Consider the following 20375-nt stretch of genomic DNA (forward strand, 5'->3'; position numbering starts at 1 on the left):
ATATCATGAAATTTCTATTTGAAATCTTTTGGACATCAGAACAACTTTGAGGGAATCTTATTTGAGTCAGAAAAGGATTGGAAATAAATTAATCTGACCATCATTAACACAATGAATAACTCAAATGATTTATTACTGAAATATTGAAATAGCATTGGTGACTGAGAAAAACAAATTGGTACAATTTAATGTGGCCATGTGGCAAACAATAATGCAAGCAATAAGGATGTGAGTGTGAGCATGTGGGTCTTGGCAGAGGAGATGTAGTCAGTGTTTTTATGTTTGTAATTTGGTGTAAAAAAAAAAGTGAGAAGGAAATGACAAACAATTCATATTTAAAAAATAAAGTATGGACATGATATATTTGACTTTTGTTTAGATGTCCAGTTGGCTTCCACACTCTAAAAAAGGCTGGGTTGTTTGGAAGACCCAGCTGCTGGGTTGCAGGCATTTGTTTCCTTTAAAAAGAGCACAGTTGGGTTGTTGATGCTGGGTTATTGAGATATGACCAAGCGGGTCAGATCAGAAGACTGAAGACGTGGCTTAGTAGAGGCGTGGCTTTCAGATAGTTACTTTTGTCCACTTGTGTGAGTAAATGTGATTCTGTTTAATCCGTTCTGTTGTATTGTTATCACGTGTTAAGGCTGAACACTGACACTTTTGTAGCTTTTATTAGTGTATGAGTGTGTGAGTCCCTCAAGAGTCTATTCATATCCAAATGTTTGGATAGTCACCATTTTGTTATAATATGGAGAAAATAATGTTATTAATTTGATATAAAAATATTTAATGTGCAAAAAAATACAAGGACAATTAACATTTGTGGTGTACAAACTTAACATGATGAACAGAAATGACTCTCAAGGGTGGCCACTAAAGCCATGCCCCTAACAAACCACGCCTCCTAAAAATAAGATGAGGATTGCATTAAAAAGGCCCAGCTGCTGGGCCAACCCAGCATGAAAGTGATTAAAAACCCAACGGATTGTTAAATTAACCCATGTTTGGTAATCCAAACAACTCAATTTATTGGGTCAAAATAACCCAGCTGTGTTTTGTCCAATAGCACCGTGTTACCAAATAACCTCAATTGGGTTGTTTTTAACCCATCTTTTTTTAGAGTGCAGTTTGAGCAGGGGGGGGCTTTAGTATCCCTAAAGGGGTGTCTTGCTCTATTAAAGTACATACTATAAGCTGTTGACTGAGAAAACACGTTTGAATGTTTGTTGTTCTGTTTGACCATGTGGTGTGAGGTGCTGATCCGAAATAGGTTATAGCCATTAGTGTGTCCAACACTCATTACGCCATTAACCCATTCATCACTGTAGTCGCAACATTGACAGAGGATTAACTGTGTGGTGGGGTGGTGGTTATTTAACGAGGCAAGTCAGTTAAGAACAAATTATTATTTACAATGACGACCTACCCTGGCCAAACCCCGACGACGCTGGGCCAATTGTGCGTCGCCCTATGGGACTCTCAAACACGGTCGGATGTGATACAGCCTGGATTCGAACCAGGTACTATAGTGATGCCTCTTGCACTGACATGCAGTGCCTTAGACCGCTGCACCAATCTAGACCTCCAAGCCCCACACTCCTGAGTGACCACACATGACCACATGTTTTCCCCCAAAACAGACCATGGTACACTGTCAATACCATGCAGCTGTGGTGTGATATTGTTTTTTCCTAGAGTTTAAACCAGTTTCTCTACTGATGTGGATCTACAGCACCATGCTAACATGTTACAGCACCATGCTACCATCCCACAGCACCATCCCACAGCACCATCCTACAGCACCATCCTACAGCACCATTCTACAGCAGCATTCTACAGCACCATACTATAGCACCATACTACCATGTTACAGCACCAAGCTATAGCACCATTCTACCATGCTGCAGCGCCATGCTACAATGCTACAGCGCCATTCTACAGCACCATGCTACAACACAGTTCTACAGCACCATTTGACCATGCTACAGCAACATGCTACAGCCCCATGGTACCATGTTACAGCACCATGTTAAAACACCATGCTACCATGCTACAGTACCATGCTACAGCACCATACTACCATGTCACAGCACCATGCTACCATGCTACAGCACCATGCTACCATTATACAGCACCATGCTACCATGCTACAGACCCATGCTACCATTCTACAGCACCATGCTACACCACCTTTCGACAGTGCTACAGCAACATGCTACAGCCCCATTCTACAGCACCATGTTAAAACACCATTCTACCATGCTACAGTACCATTCTACAGCACCATGCTACAGCACATACTACCATGTTACAGCACCATGCTACCATTCTACAGCACCATGATACAGCACCATGCAACCATTATATAGCACCATTCTACAGCACCATGCTACAGCACCATGCTATCATGTTACAGCACCATTCTACTATTCTACAGCAACATGCTACAGCACCATTCTACAGCACCATGCTACAGAATCATCCTACAGAATCATCCTACAGCACCATGCTACACAAACATGCTACACAGCCCTTCAACAGCACCACACTACAGCACCATGCTACAGCACAATGCCACCATTCTACAGCACCATGCTACAGCACCATAGCATCATGCCACCATGCTACATCACCATTCTACAGGACCATTCTTCCGCACCATGCCACCATGGTACAGTGCCATTCTACAGCACCATGCTACAGCCATGCTCCATGCTACATCACCATTCTACAGGACCAATCTACAGCACCATACTACAGCACCATGCCACCATACTACAGCACCATGCCACCATGCTGCAGTGCCATGTTACAGCACCATGCTACAGCATCACTCCACACTCTACAATTCTACAGTACCATGCTACCATGCTACAGCAACATGCTACAGCAACATTCTACAGCAACATTCTACAGCACCATTGCAGTTGGAAAGAAAATGAAAGACAGATCAAACTAATGAGCACCGTAAGTGGTGGGAGCAGGAAGAAGGGACAGCCAATCAAAAAACAGGATTATGCCTACTGTTTATGCCTACTATTATACCTAATCTCTCAGAGATTGGGTAATAGGCAAGGAACAAACCATCCAATCAGATTCATTTTAAACAAAGAAAGCTAATCATCCAATGAAATGTGGGTCACCAAACCATTTTTATTCACATATTTTTATAGGCTGGAAAGGTTAATGATATGGATTCTGGCCCATTGTTGAGTCCAAAAAGAATATGAGTCCCACTGAAGTATTAATACACAGAGAGTGTCTCCTGTAATGATAATGGCATGTGTCATGTGCATAAAAGTAGCAAGAACAATAGCTCAATCATTTCTACTGGCACAGGGAGATATGATTTTGGTCTGTTATGTTCCACTGAGTGTTCTATGAGCGGTCTTTCTGGTCTCCCATTGGTCAGAGCCAGGTTCTACCTCCAGGAGAGAGGCTAGGCAGCAACACGGGGTAGAACATTTAGCTAACACTCAACACAGTCATCAACACGTTCTCTCCATTCGCTCATTCTCATCGACTGAAGCGGAACAATGGCATATTATGATGACTGAGGGAAACTTTTTGTAGTCATTTTAGATTTGTTTTTATTTTCAATGGAATAGAAATGAATTAGGATAGGGATGTAAAATGAACTGAAGAAGAAGGGCATCGACCATAGAAATGGATCAGAATAGGGATGTAAATGAGCTGGAGAGGAGGGGCATCGACCATAGAAATGGATTAGAATAGGGATGTAAATGAGCTGAAGAGGGGTATCGACCATAGAAATGGATTAGAATAGGGATGTAAATGAGCTGGAGAGGCATCCACACTGGCCCCCTCCACATCATCATGCCGTGTTGGCATCCACACTGGCCCACCTTCACATCACAATGACGTGTTGGCATCTACACTGGCCCCCTACACATCATCATGACGTGTTGGCATCTACACTGGCCCTCTCCACATCATCATGACGTGTTGGCATCTACACTGGCCCCCTCCACATCATCATGACGTGTTGGCATCTACACTGGCCCTCTCCACATCATCATGACGTGTTGGCATCTACACTGGGCCCCCTCCACATCATCATGACGTGTTGGCATCTACACTGGCCCACCTCCACATCATCATGACATGGTTGGCATCTACACTGGCCCCCTCCACATCATCATGATGTGATGGCATCTACACTGGCCCCCTCCACATCATCATGATGTGATGGCATCTACACTGGCCCCCTCCACATCATCATGACGTGTTGGCATCTACACTGGCCCCCTCCACATCATCATGACGTGATGGCATCTACACTGGCCCCCTCCACATCATCATGCCGTGTTGGCATCTACACTGGCCCTCTCCACATCATCATGACGTGTTGGCATCTACACTGGCCCTCCACATCATCATGACGTGTTGGCATCTAAACTGGCCCCCTCCACATCATCATGACGTGATGGCATCTACACTGGCCTTCTCCACATCATCATGACGTGTTGGCATCTACACTGGCCCCCTCCACATCATCATGACGTGTTGGCATCCACACTGGCCCACCTCCACATCATCATGACATGGTTGGCATCTACACTGGCCCCCTCCACATCATCATGACGTGTTGGCATCTACACTGGCCCACCTCCACATCATCATGACATGGTTGGCATCTACACTGGCCCCCTCCACATCATCATGATGTGATGGCATCTGCACTGGCCCCCTCCACATCATCATGCCTTGTTGGCATCTCCACTGGCCCCCTCCACATCATCATGACGTGTTGGCATCTACACTGGCCCCCTCCACATCATCATGACGTGTTGGCATCTACACTGCACCATTGTGGGCCCCCTCCACTTTCCTCAGTAAGTCAATATAATATGGGGCTGGTGCAGATAAGATGGACACAGTCATATTGTGGGCTCTGAGAGGATAGACAGTGTTGATGTTTAGCAGCTAAATTAATAGGAGACCCTCCGAAACCCTGCCTCTGTTTTGACACTGAACATTAACCCCTCTGTCAGAGATAACGGATATACACACACACACACACACACACACACACACACTGTTCTTCTGCAAAGGGACCAGGACGACTGATTCGCGTAAAGGAAAGAATGAATGGGGCCATGTATCGTGAGAATTTGAGTGAAAACCTCCTTCCATCAGCAAGGGCATTGAAGATGAAAAACGTGGCTGGGTCTTTCAGCATGACAATGATCCCGAACAAACCGCCCGGGCAATGAAGGAGTGGCTTCGTAAGAAGCATTTCAAGGTCCTGGAGTGGCCTAGCCAGTCTCCAGATCTCAACCCCATAGAAAATCTTTGGAGGGAGTTGAAAGTCCGTGTTGCCCAGCAACAGCCCCAAAACATCACTGCTCTAGAGGAGATCTATGGAGGAATGGGCCAAAATACCAGCAACAGTGTGTGAAAACCTTGTGAAGACTTACAGAAAACGTTTGACCTCTGTCATTGCCAACAAAGGGTATATAACAAAGTATTGAGATAAACTTTTGTTATTGACCAAATACTTATTTTCCACCATATTTTGCAAATAAATTAATAAAAAATCCTACGATGTGATTTTCTGAATTTTTTTTCTCATTTTGTCTGTCATAGTTGAAGTGTACCTATGATGAAAATTACAGGCCTCTCTCATCTTTTTAAGTGGGAGAACTTGCACAATTGGTGGCTGACTAAATACTTTTTTGCCTCACTGTATATACAATACAAAATGTATAATACCACCATACAACAATATTACACCACTACATATATACAATACAACATGTATAATACCACCATACAACAACATTACACCACTACATATATACAATACAACATGTATAATACCACCATACAACATTATTACACCACTACATATCTACCATACAACATGTATAATACCACCATACAACATTATTACACCACTACATATCTACAATACAACATGTACAGTGCCTTGCGAAAGTATTCGGCCCCCTTGAACTTTGCGACCTTTTGCCACATTTCAGGCTTCAAACATAAAGATATAAAACTGTATTTTTTTGTGAAGAATCAACAACAAGTGGGACACAATCATGAAGTGGAACGACATTTTTTGGATATTTCAAACTTTTTTAACAAATCAAAAACTGAAAAATTGGGCGTGCAAAATTATTCAGCCCCTTTACTTTCAGTGCAGCAAAAACTTCTCTCCAGAAGTTCAGTGAGGATCTCTGAATGATCCAATGTTGACCTAAATGACTAATGATGATAAATACAATCCACCTGTGTGTAATCAAGTCTCCGTATAAATGCACCTGCACTGTGATAGTCTCAGAGGTCCGTTAAAAGCGCAGAGAGCATTATGAAGAACAAGGAACACACCAGGCAGGTCCGAGATACTGTTGTGAAGAAGTTTAAAGCCGGATTTGGATACAAAAAGATTTCCCAAGCCCTAAACATCCCAAGGAGCACTGTGCAAGCGATAATATTGAAATGGAAGGAGTATCAGACCACTGCAAATCTACCAAGACCTGGCCGTCCCTCTAAACTTTCAGCTCATACAAGGAGAAGACTGACCAGAGATGCAGCCAAGAGGCCCATGATCACTCTGGATGAACTGCAGAGATCTACAGCTGAGGTGGGAGACTCTGTCCATAGGACAACAATCAGTCGTATATTGCACAAATCTGGCCTTTATGGAAGAGTGGCAAGAAGAAAGCCATTTCTTAAAGATATCCATAAAAAGTGTTGTTTAAAGTTTGCCACAAGCCACCTGGGAGACACACCAAACATGTGGAAGAAGGTGCTCTGGTCAGATGAAACCAAAATTGAACTTTTTGGCAACAATGCAAAACGTTATGTTTGGCGTAAAAGCAACACAGCTCATCACCCTGAACACACCATCCCCACTGTCAAACATGGTGGTGGCAGCATCATGGTTTGGGCCTGCTTTTCTTCAGCAGGGACAGGGAAGATGGTTAAAATTGATGGGAAGATGGATGGAGCCAAATACAGGACCATTCTGGAAGAAAACCTGATGGAGTCTGCAAAAGACCTGAGACTGGGACGGAGATTTGTCTTCCAACAAGACAATGATCCAAAACGTAAAGCAAAATCTACAATGGAATGGTTCAAAAATAAACATATCCAGGTGTTAGAATGGCCAAGTCAAAGTCCAGACCTGAATCCAATCGAGAATCTGTGGAAAGAACTGAAAACTGCTGTTCACAAATGCTCTCCATCCAAACTCACTGAGCTCGAGCTGTTTTGCAAGGAGGAATGGGAAAAAGTTTCAGTCTCTCGATGTGCAAAACTGATAGAGACATACCCCAAGCGACTTACAGCTGTAATCGCAGCAAAAGGTGGCGCTACAAAGTATTAACTTAAGGGGCTGAATAATTTTGCACGCCCAATTTTTCAGTTTTTAATTGTTAAAAAAGTTTGAAATATCCTATAAATGTCATTCCACTTCATGATTGTGTCCCACTTGTTGTTGATTCTTCACAAAAAAATACAGTTTTATATCTTTATGTTTGAAGCCTGAAATGTGGCAAAATGTCACAAAGTTCAAGGGGGCCGAATACTTTCGCAAGGCACTGTATAATACCACCATACAACATTATTACACCACTACATATCTACAATACTGTTACGACTTCCTCCGAAGTCGGCTCCTCTCCTTGTTCGGGCGGCGTTCGGCGATCGACGTCACCGGCTTTCTAGCCATCGCCGCTCCATTTCTCATATTCCATTGGTTTTGTCTTGTTCCATTACACACCTGGTTTTCATTCAATGATTACTGCATTATTTAGTCCTCTGTTTCCCCTACATGTCTTTGTGTGTAATTGTTTGTTTGTACTGTGGATTATTGTCGGGCGCTTTACCTTTGCCATGTTCCGTGTTTTTGGCACGTTATTGTTTTTACATGCTGTATTTTGTGGAACGGAATTAAAGTGCGCCTGTTCACTACACTCTGCTCTCCTACACCTGACTTCGCCTCCCGTACACACCCTTGACAAATACAAAATGTATAATACCACCATACAACAATATTACAATGTACATGTGTGTAGAGTGTGTGTGCTTGTGTGTGTATGCTTGTGTCTGTACCTTTATGTGTCTCTTGACAGTCCCGGCTGTTCCTTAAGTTGTATTTTTACCTGTTTTTTTAAATCTGATAATACTGCTTGACTCAGTTACCTGATGTTTAATAGAGTTCCATGTAGTCATAGCTCTATGTAGTACTGTGAGCCTCCCATAGTCAGTTCTAGACTTGGGGACAGTGAAGAGGCCTCTGGTGGCATGTCTTGTGGGGTATGCATCGGTGTTTGAGCTGTGTGCTAGTCGTTTAAATAGACAGCTCGGTGCATTCAACATGTAGTGATGAAGTCAATCTCTCCTCCACTTTGATCCAGGAGAGATTGACATGCATATTATCAATGTTAGCTCTCTGTGTACATTTAAGGGCCAGCCGTGCTGCCCTGTTCTGAGCCAATTGTAATTTTCCGAGGTCTTTCTTTGTGGCACCTGACCACACGACTGAACAGTTGTCCAGGTGCGAGGTCCTTCTTTGTGGCATCTGACCACATGACTGAACAGTAGTCCAGGAGTGAGGTCCTTCTTTGTGGCACCTGACCACACGACGGAACAGTAGTCCAGGAGCGAGGTCCTTCTTTGTGGCACCTGACCACACGACTGAACAGTAGTCCCGGAGCGAGGTCCTTCTTTGTGGCACCTGACCACACGACTGAACAGTAGTCCAGGTGAGAGGTCCTTCTTTGTGGCACCTGACCACACGACTGAACAGTAGTCCAGGTGCGAGGTCCTTCTTTGTGGCACCTGACCACACGACTGAACAGTAGTCCAGGTGCGAGGTCCTTCTTTGTGGCACCTGACCACACGACTGAACAGTAGTCCAGGTGAGAGGTCCTTCTTTGTGGCACCTGACCACACGACTGAACAGTAGTCCAGGTGCGAGGTCCTTCTTTGTGGCACCTGACCACACGACTGAACAGTAGTCCAGGTGCGACAAAGATACTGATAAAACCAAAGCAGTACTAAGAGGCGGAGCAATTAAAGCAGCTTCCCCCTGAGGTCAGAATAATCTAATCAAAATGAAACTATGTCACATGCGCCGAATACAACAAGTGTAGACTTTACCGTAAAATGCTTACTTATACAAACCCTTAACAAACAGTGCATTTCAAGAGTAAAGAAAATATTTACCAAATAAACTAAAGTAAAAAATTATCAAAAGTAACACAATAACGTAACAATAACGAGGCCATATACAGGGGATACCGGTACCGAGTCAGTGTGCAGGGGTACAGGTTAGAGGTCATTTGTTCATGTAGGTAGGGGTGAAGTGACTATGCATAGATAATAAACAGCGAGTAGCAGCAGTGTACAAAACAAATGGAGGGGGGAGGGGGGAGTGGTCAATGTAATAGTCCTGTAGCCATTTGATGAATTGTTCAGGAGTCTTATGGCTTGGGTGCAGAAGCTGTTAAGGAGCCTTTTGGTCCTAGACTTGGCTCTCCGGTACCGCTTGTCGTGTGGTAGCAGAGAAAACAGTCCATAACCTTGGTGACTGGAGTCTCAGACAATTTTATGGGCTTTCCTCTGACAACGCCTATTATATATGTCCTGAATGGCAGGAAACTTGGCCCCAGTGATGTACTGGAACGTACACACTAACCTCTGTAGCGCCTGACCGTCAGATGCCGAGCAGTTTCCATACCAGGCGGTGATGCAACCGGTCCCACCATGCTCTCGATGGTGCAGCTGTAGAACCTTTTGAGGATCTGGGGATCCATGCCAAATCTTTTCAGTCTCCTGAGGGGGAAAAGGTTTTGTTGTGCCCTCTTCGGTCTTGGTGTGTTTTGACCATGACAGATCGATGGTGATGTGGACACCAAGGAACTTGAAACTCTCGACCCGCTCCACTACAGCTCCGTCGATGTTAATGGGGGCCTGTTCGTCCCGCCTTTTCCTGTAGTCCACAATCACCTACTTTGTCTTGTTCACATTGAGAGGGAGGTTGTTGTCCAGGCACTACACTGACAGTTCTCTGACCTCCTCCCTATCTCATTGTTGTTGGTGATCAGGCCTACCAATGTTGTGTCATCAGCAAACTTGATGATGGTGTTGGAGTCGTGTTTGGCCAAGCAGTGGTGGGTGTACAGGGAGTACTGGAGGGGACTAAATACACACTACTGAGTGGCCCCAGTGTTGAAGTCTAGGATCCAGTTGCAGAGGGAGGTGTTTAGTCCCAGGGTCCGTAGCTTAGTGATGAGCTTCGTTGGCACGATGGTGTTGAACACTGAGCTGTAGTCAATGAACAGCATTCTCACATAGGTGTTCCTTTTGTCCAGGTGGGAAAGGGCAGTGTGGAGTGCGATTGAGATTGCGTCATCTGTGGATCTGTTGGGGTGGTATGCGAATTGGAGTAGGTCTAGGGTAACTGGGAGGATGCTGTTGATGTGAGCCATGACCAGCCTTTCAAAGCACTTCATGGCTACCGATGTGAGTGCTATGGGGCAGTAATCATTTAGGCGGGTTACCTTCGCTTCCTTGGGCACAGGGACTATGGTGGTCTGCTTGAAACGTGTAGGTATTACAGACTCAGTCAGGGAGAGGTTGAAAATGTCAGTGAAGACACTTGCCAGTTGGTCTGTGCATGCTTTGAGTACATGGCCTGGTAATCCATCTGCCCCCGCGGCTTTGTGAATGTTGACCTGTTTAAAGGTCTTGCTCACATCGGCTACCGAGAGCGTTATCACACAGTCATCCAGAACAGAACAGAATACTGTAGTGCTAACTACACCAACAACGGCCACCTTAAAGCTCATTAGAGGTGATTAGGGGCCTTAACCCAGCTAAAGCCTCGTTGTCCTATAGAGAGAGAGAGGAGAAACCAAACCACCATGAACAACTGAACATGGCAGCTAGCCAGAGTAATGCAGGTAACCAACTGGCCTCTAAACCAAACTAAACTATATTCTGAGAGATGTAGGTGAAGAAAGGGGAATACGAATCAGGTAAAATTCCCTTGTCTACATCCCAAATGCCACCTTTTTCCCTTTATAGTGGACTAAATAGTGAATAGGGTGCCATTTGGGATACACACCTTGTCTCTCAGCTCCTTGAAGGAGATCCAACTGTGTCCTGGCTGCTGCTGTCCAGGCCTGGGCCTCTGTTGCTCAGTAGCCTACACCCTCCTCAGTGGGAGATTATTTTTATGGGATGTGTTTCAAACAGAAACAACACTTGGGATTTCAATACAAACAATGTTTTCAAAGATTTGATTTACCACAATACACGGGAGTGGTCCCAAGATGAAGCAGCAGCCCTTCTCTATCTCTCAATGTAAAATAAAGGAACGTTCATCACAACTTCTCCCTATAAGAAGTCTTCCCTGATACACCCGGTAAGGGTTAGAGGAGGTGCCACACTTGGATTGGTAAAAAAAAGTTAGATAAAAAAAAGATATAGTATATATACAGTGGGGCAAAAAAGTATTTAGTCAGCCACCAATTGTGCAAGTTCTCCCACTTAAAAAGATGAGAGAGGCCTGTAATGTTCATCATAGGTACACTTCAACTATGACAGACAAAATGAGAAAAAAAATCCAGAAAATCACATCGTAGGATTTTTAATGAATTTATTTGCAAATTATGGTGGAAAATAAGTATTTGGTCAATAACAAAAGATTATCTCAATACTTTGTTATATACCCTTTGTTGGCAATGACAGAGGTCAAATGTTTTCTGTAAGTCTTCACAAGGTTTTCACACACTGTTGCTGGTATTTTGGCCCATTCCTCCATGCAGATCTCCTCTAGAGCAGTGATGTTTTGGGGCTGTTGCTGGGCAACACGGACTTTCAACTCCCTCCAAAGATTTTCTATGGGGTTGAGATCTGGAGACTGGCTAGGCCACTCCAAGACCTTGAAATGCTTCTTACGAAGCCACTCCTTCGTTGCCCGGGCGGTGTGTTTGGGATCATTGTCATGCTGAAAGACCCAGCCACGTTTCATCTTCAATGCCCTTGCTGATGGAAGGAGGTTTTCACTCAAAATCTCACGATACATGGCCCCATTCATTCTTTCCTTTACACGGATCAGTCGTCCTGGTCCCTTTGCAGAAAAGCACCCCCAAAGCATGATTTTTCCACCCCCATGCTTCACAGTAGGTATGGTGTTCTTTGGATGCAACTCAGTATTCTTTGTCCTCCAAACACGACGAGTTGAGTTTTTACCAAAAAGTTATATTTTGGTTTCATCTGACATTCTCCCAATCTTCTTCTGGATCATCCAAATGCTCTCTAGCAAACTTCAGACGGGCCTGGACATGTACTGGCTAAAGCAGGGGGACACATCTGGCACTGCAGGATTTGAGTCCCTGGCTGGTCCCAGCTCTCTGCACGTCATTCACTAGGTGAGATCTTGCGTGAAGCCCCAAATCGAGGGAGATTATCAGTGGTCTTGTATAATAATTGCTCCCACAGTTGATTTCTTCAAACCAAGCTGCTTACCTATTGCAGATTCAGTCTTCCCAGCCTGGTGCAGGTCTACAATTTTGTTTCTGGTGTCTTTTGACAGCTCTTTGGTCTTGGCCATAGTGGAGTTTGGAGTGTGACTGTTTGAGGTTGTGGACAGGTGTCGTTTATACTGATAACAAGTTCAAACAGGTGCCGTTAATACAGGTAACGAGTGGAGGACAGAGGAGCCTCTTAAAGAAGAAGTTACAGGTCTGTGAGAGCCAGAAATCTTGCTTGTTTGTAGGTGACCAAATACTTATTTTCCACCATAATTTGCAAATAAATTCATTAAAAATCCTACAATGTGATTTTCTGGATTTTTTTTTCTCATTTTGTCTGTCATAGTTGAACTGTACCTATGATGAAAATTACAGGTCTCTCTCATCTTTTTAAGTGGGAGAACTTGCACAATTGGTGGCTGACTAAATAGTTTTTTGCCCCACTGTATATATTATATTATTCACGGATTATATTTTAAATGCTCATAAAAGTGTACTGTGTACATTTTCCTGTTTCAAAAATATATTGTTCAAAAGCTGCTGTTCAGTTACTTACTACTCTGCCCCTCAGTGATTCTGCCAGCAGCAGCTCCGTGGGCACATAGGCGCACTAACATTGCTTGGATTGTTTTCAACCTAGTCTCAGAGCATTTCGTATTATACTGTATGTAAATCTAAGACACACCATTTAGTATGATATGGTACGTTTCAAAAAGGAAGGTATTAATCTGTGGATGTCTATCACCCATTTCGTATGATACGTTACGAATTACAATTTGTATTATAAGTTTAAATTGCAAAACGTACAATATGTTACAAATTTGCAAAATGTGCAATATGATACAAATTCGCTAAACGTATGAAATGCTACGAATTCTAGCTAGTTGGCTAACGTTACTTAGCTGGCTATCGTTTTCTAGGCTAGGGATTAGGGTGAGACGTAGGAGAAGTGTTAGCTAAAAGGATTAAGGTTAGGGTTGGGGGAAGGGTTAGCTAGAATGCTAAGTAGTTGCAAAGTAGTTAAAAAGTTGAAAAGTTGCTAATTAGTTCAAATGTTGTCCATGATGAGATTCGAACTCACAACCTTTGAGTTGCTAGACATTCACGTTGTACACCCACCAACCCATCCACCTCGACCAACCAACCAACCACCCTACTTTTGGTTTTGACTTAAGTAACCATCTGTCTTACGTACCATACCAAACGTAACATATCATACTAATTTGAGTGTCCCAGATTTACAATTACTTTGTTATGTCTAGTCTATGAGACCAGGCTGTTTTTTCCCCAGCTATTTGCTATGAGGAGGGACTGCCCCAATGAAATCGCAGGATTTCATAGCATAAATTATAACAGCACAAAGTAAATGGACCATCCTGGGCCACTTAAATGTGCATTCAGTCAGAACTTCTGTATCTGCTCTAGTCTCCCTCCCAGTCTCTCGTGCCAGACGACTTACTTCTGGAAGCGAGACTAGATCTGCTCTATCAGGTGGTGCTAAAGCTAATTGTAAATAACTTGTAAATAACAGTCATGGAAGCCTGGGACCTGACAAACCGGACATCTACATCCAACAAGAGTTGAAGGAAAGAGAGATACACTAGCTAGAACCTTCTCATCGGGGATCTGGTAGGACAAAAAAAGCATAACTGTGGCTGGCCAATTTGATTGCTTCCCCCCATGTTCATCAGGTTCTACTGTAGGTGATAGGGTGACATGCTTCCCATGACAATTTCAAGATGATCTAAACTAATATCTGACTAATTCGTAAATATGAAGTTATTTCAGAATGAAAGTTAACTGGCTAGTGAGTCATACTTTGTGACATTGTGTTAGCTATCCCCAGTTAGATAATGTATTTTCAAAGGTAGATAACTGGTTCATTTGACCAATGAATCATCCAAATATTTCTCAAAATTGCTAAAGCTAGCCATTCAATGAGTGTGTGGGGAGGGGTTCAGACAGACCATAAAAGAACCCTCAATACAAATGATTCATACATAACAGTGAGTGAATAATCTAATAGCACAGTCAGTCAGTCAATAGGTTTCTCTTGTGGGATTGAGAATTTGTAGTTGAGTGAGGGAAGAATTAAAATCATCTGCGACTTTGGCAGTTCCTAGTTTACATGTGAGCAAGGCTGAGAGAGAGAGAGGCAGGGAGCTGGTGTTACTGGTTGGTACTGAGAACACAGCTTAGAGGGGATCACGGCAGGCAGGCTGGCCGGCCAGGCAGACTGGCTCAGTTGGAGCAGCAGACCGTTGACAGGTTAACCTCCTGGCATGCAAGAGCCACAGGAGCCAGCTCAATGTCACAGAGAATATGGATTACCAACCAATGTCACAGATTGCGCTGAAACTTTCACCACAGGGACACCCATGAGGTTGTTGGGGTTTTGTACTGAGTGTAGGCCTATGAAGTATGAATTAGGCCTATTCTAAGGTGAAGGTGAAAAGTATGGGCCTAGGACTCTGAGGTGTCTATGTCCCACCTGGTCCAATGTCACTACATAACCTACTACTGGCACTAGGACAGGAGCAGTTGGTAGTGTCAAAGCAGTGTCACCAAGCATCAAGCTAATTATCCCCATAGACTAAATCACATGCACAAAAATAAAGAAGGATAACTTCTATGGTGCCAATAGATTTAAATTAACTATGTTTATCATATTAGCAATTCAGCACGAAAAAAAAGGTCTGATGACATCATGAGCACCATTGTTTCATGATAATAATGTAAAATGATGTCTATCACTCACCTGCAGCTCGCACCATGCCACTTCCACAGTAGTCTCTGTGTCCAGTCCTTTATAAACGGTCTTAAAGGAACCCCTCCCAATCTCAATGTTGAATTTCAGGTATCTTCCATCAGGTGAGGTGGCCACAGCTTTGGTCTCAATGTCCTCCCTCTCCTCCTGTTCCCATTTGCTTTCATACGGACTGCGTGACAACACGTTGTGTGGTTTATTTTGAACAAGCTCATTGTCTGAGTCCGAGCTGGCATCTTGTCTGTTTGGGCTCTGGATCGAGCTCCACTTGTTCACCAGAGGGGTGACCGGGTCCTTGACTTGGGTACAGGGGGACTTGCTGCCGGTGATGCTCGCGCCCGGGATGGAGACCGGAGATGGAGACGCCGGCGGAGTCTCCGTTTTGTCGTCCTCCTCAACTCTGGCCTCCGTCAAAGTTAAAATATTCTCCGCGGACCCAGAAACAGCCTTTGAAAGCGTCCCACCATAGAGTTGTGGGTCGATATCCATGTTAATTTTGTGAAGTCCATAAGAGTTTCTCCTGGCACCCAAGTTGTTCCTCAGTGGCATCGACGGGACCCGGCCAGATAAGCAGTCATCTTTCAGTTCGACCGAAAGGCTTGGGAAGCCACGTCCAGCTACCTCAAACTCAGTGTGTGACATTGTAATGGTTCGTATTCTGATTTCCGAGACTTAAAAAAAAGAAATAAGAAAATTAAACCCGGCCGTTACCTTAATAAAACAGCATGCTATTTACATATATCTTTCAGCAATTGATGCTACTTTCCATTGCAGCCTAGTTATACATTCTACACATTAGTTTAGTTGTGGAACATAGGGTAAATTGTGTGGCACGTAGCCTTGTACAAGACAATTAACTTAGGTCAATATAGACTGACAAAAACAAATATTCTCAATTATGCAATTGAATTGAAATAGTTTACCTGAAAAGGTGTTCAAATTCGGGAAAAAATCACATAATCCATGTCAGATAATCCGAGTCGACCGGACCGTTCATTGCTCTTGTATGTGTGAGTCGTAAACTCAGCTGTAACCTCTAGTGAAGAAATGAAAGCCTCTGTCTATATCGACCGAGACCCGCGGGCGCTCTCAACTCCGCCCCCATAAACAGTCTCCTGTAGTTTACCTGGGCAATGTGACGCAGCATGCAGCGCTTGATTCACAAACAAGAGCCTCTTCTCAAATGACTGACTTCATGAGGTATATGTCCATTCGTGTGTATATTCCTTATTTTCTTTGGAATCGTTGATAACATGATTTTCCTGTTCTGAGTTAGGTTATGTGGATAAAAAGCATTTAAATTACAATACTGTTATCTCTGTCTGTGTGCATGTAAGGTGTTAAACAACAACCCCAAACACAGAGCTCCTATGAATCAGTTATGTAATTAATGAATCAGTTATGTAATTATATTACCAAATACCATAGAACCAAGTAAATGGCTCACCTCATGGTGAGGTGAATCAGAGCAGCATGGGATTAACCTCATTGCCTAGTGCAGGTCAGTAATGTCACAGGGGCATGTCTCCCTTTCTTGTATCCCAAATTGCACCCTATTCCATATAAAGGGCTCTCTCTAGCTGCTACTTTTACACTGAACAAAAATATAAACACAACATGCAACAATTTTTAAGATTTTACTGAGTTACAGTTCATATAAGGAAATTAGTCAATTGAAATAAATTAATTAGGCCCTAATCTATGGATTTCATAACTGGGAATACAGATATGCATCTGTTGGTCACAGTTACCTTAAAAAAAAGGTAGGGGAGTGGATCAGAAAACCAGTCAGTATCTGGTGTGACCACCAATTGCCTCATGCAGCACGACACATCTCCTTCCCATAGAGTTGATCAGGCTGTTGATTGTGGCCTGTGGAATGTTGTCCCACTGGAGACAAATATCTCCCTCATTAAGCGTCAGCTGTCAGAGCAGCTTACCGATCGCTGCAGCTGTACACAACCCATCTGTAAATAGCGCATCCAACCAACCAACCACCTACCTCATCCCCATATTTGTTTTTCTGCTCTTTTGCACCCCAGTATTTCTACTTGCACATCCTCATCTGCACATATATCACTCCAGTGTAAATTGCTAAATTGTAATTAATTCACCACTATGGCCTATTTATTGCCTTACCTCCTCACTTCATTTGCACACACTGTATACAGATTTTTCTGTGTTATTGACTGTATGATTGTTTATCCCATGTGTAACTGTTGTTTTTGTCACACTGCTTAGCTTTATCTTGGCCAGGTTGCAGTTGTAAATGAGAACTTGTTCTCAACTAGCCTACCTGATTAAATAAAGGTGAAAAAAAAAAATAAAATAATATATATATATATATATATATATATATATATATATATAAATATATATATATTTTTATTTATTTATTATTATTATTATTATTATTATTTTCACCTTTATTTAATCAGGTAGGCTTTTCTGTATACAGGTAGGCTTCACTGTATACAGTGTGTGCAAATGAAGTGAGGAGGTAAGGCAATAAATAGGCCATAGTGGTGAATTAATTACAATTTAGCAATTTACACTGGAGTGATATATGTGCAGATGAGGATGTGCAAGTAGAAATACTGGGGTGCTAAATAAAACTAAATAAAACTCCACTTCAATGGCTGTGTGATGTTGCTCGATATTGGCGGGGACTGGAACACGCTGTTGTACTTGTCGATCCAGAGCATCCCAAACTTGCTCAATGGGTGACATGTCTGGCGAGTATGCAGGCCATGGAAGAACTGGGACATTTTCACGTTCCAGGAATTGTGTACAGATCCTTGCGACATGTGGCCATCCATGCATTATCATGCTGAAACATGAGGTGATGGTGGCGGATGAATGGCACAACAATGGGCCTCAGGATCTCGTCACAGTATCTCTGTGCATTCAAATTGCCTTCGGTAAAATGCAATTGTGTTCATTGTCCATAGCTTATGCCTGCCCATACCATAACCCCACCGCCACCATGGGGCACTCTGTTGACAATGTTGACAACAGCAAACCGCTCGCCCACACACCGATACAATTGAAACCGGGATTCATCCCTGAAGAGCACACTTCTCCAGCGTGCCAACGGTGGAGACCCTGGTGAGGACAACAAGCACGCAGATGAGCTTTCCTGAGACAGGTTTTGACCATTTGTGCAGAAATTCTTTGGTGCAACCCCAGTTTCGTCAGCTGTCCGGGTGGATGGTATCAGACGATCCCGCAGGTGAAGATGCCGGATGTGGAGGTCCTGGGCTGGCAGGGTTACACTTGGTCTTCGGTTTTGAGGCGTACTGCCAAATTCTCTAAAATGGCATTGGTAGAGAAATTAATATTCAATTCTTCGGCAACAGCTCTGGTGAACATTCTAGCAGTCAGCAGGCCAATTGCACGCTCCCTCAAAACTTGAGACATCTGTGGCATTATGTTGTGGAACAAAACTGCACATTTTAGAGTTGCCTTTTATTGTACCCAGCACAAGGTCCAGCTGTGTAATGATCATGCTTTTTAATCAGCTTCTTGATATGTCACACCTCTCAGGTGGATGGATTATCTTGGTGAAGGAGAAATGCTCACTAACAGGGATGTAAACAAATTTGTGCACAGAATCTGAGAGAAATAAGCTTTTTGTGCATATGGACAATTTCTGGGATCATTAATTTCAGCTCATGAAACATCGGACCAACACTTCACATGTTGCGTTTATATTTTTGTTTGGTGTTATTTAATGTAGCTCTGTACAGGAAGCATGGATTGTCTGGATTCTTCACATACCCTCACAGGCTTCCAGTCCACCACATAGGCATAGACAGGGTGTACTGGGCAAGTTCCAAGATGCGGTGTTCTGTTAATAAGGTTGTTTTGGATCAAACTGATAGCTCATATGACCAATTATGTGTTCATAAAATATGCTTCAATTCTCTTCTAATAAGGAATGCTTGACTATGAGGGCACAACATGGTTCTGGCAATTAATTCTTCCCTCGTGCAGTTGTCCTTCTTGGTCTCATCATAAACAGTGAAAGAAAGGCAGAGTGAGAGCCATGGGGTGTGTCCCAAACAGCAGTCCCTGTAGTGCACTACGTTTGACCAGAATCCCACTATATAGAGAATACGGAGCCAATATAGACGCAGATGAAACACTGAGCCATGATGATAGTAGATTGGGAGACAGAGAGCTTCTCTCCCATAGGTTGAAACAAGACACATCACCAAGGCCCCAGTCAGCCACACCTGTCACACTACAGTGAGTTATCAGCAAACACGCACAAGAGTCAGCTCAGCTGGACCAAGGACCAAGCCTATGGAGACATTCCACATTGTCAGCTAATTTGCAAGGTCCTCCTCAGCAATTACAGCCTCGAGTCTTCTTTAGGATGACGCTACAAGCTTGGCACACTTGTATTTGTGGAGTTTCTCCCATTCTTCTCTGCAGATCCTCTCAAGCTCTGTCAGGTTGGATGGGGAGCGTCGCTACACAGCTATTTTCAGGTCTCTCCAGAGAGGTTCGATCGGGTTCAATTCCAGGCTCTGTCTGGCTCGGCCACTCAAGGACATTCAGAAACTTGTCCTGAAGCCACTCTTGCATTGTCTTGGCTGTGTGCTTAGGGTCATTGTCCTGTTAGAAGATGAACCTTCGGCCTAGCTCTGGAGAAGTTTTTCATCAAGGATCTCTCCGTTCATCTTTCCCTTGATCCTGACTAGTCTCCCAGTCCCTGCCACTGAAAAACATCCCCACAGCATGTTGCTGCCACCACCATGCTTCACCATAGGGATGGTGCCAGGTTTCCTCCAGATGTGACGCTTGACATTCAGGACAAAGATATCAATCTTGGTTTCATCAGACCAGATAATCGTGTTTCTCATATTCTGAGAGACTTTAGGTGCCTTTTGGCAAACTACAGGTGGCCTTTCATGTGCCTTTTACTGAGGAGTGGCTTCCATCTGACCACTCTACCACAAAGGCCTGATTGGTGGAGTGCTGCAGAGATGGTTGTCATTCTGGAAGGTTCTCCCATCTCAACAGAGGAACTCTGGAGCTCTGTCAGAGTGACCATCGGGTTCTTGGTCACCTCCCTGACCAAG

At 43.6% G+C, this 20375-nt stretch overlaps 1 protein-coding gene across 1 annotated transcript in view; it reads right to left on the reverse strand.

The window, feature by feature from the left end:
* Nucleotides 1-16324, reverse strand: part of LOC112259685 (serine/threonine-protein kinase WNK4-like) — a 111741-nt gene extending 95417 nt beyond the window's left edge. The window contains exons 1-2 of the mRNA XM_024434291.2: nucleotides 16209-16324; nucleotides 15277-15956 (exon numbers count right to left, since the gene is read on the reverse strand). Of these exons, the coding sequence (XP_024290059.2) occupies nucleotides 15277-15927 (651 nt within the window). The 5' untranslated portion in view covers nucleotides 15928-15956; nucleotides 16209-16324. The remainder of the gene's footprint in view (nucleotides 1-15276; nucleotides 15957-16208) is intronic.
* Nucleotides 16325-20375: the final 4051 nt, after the last annotated feature.

Source organism: Oncorhynchus tshawytscha, linkage group LG01, assembly GCF_018296145.1.
Source record: "Oncorhynchus tshawytscha isolate Ot180627B linkage group LG01, Otsh_v2.0, whole genome shotgun sequence".
NCBI lineage: Eukaryota > Metazoa > Chordata > Actinopteri > Salmoniformes > Salmonidae > Oncorhynchus > Oncorhynchus tshawytscha.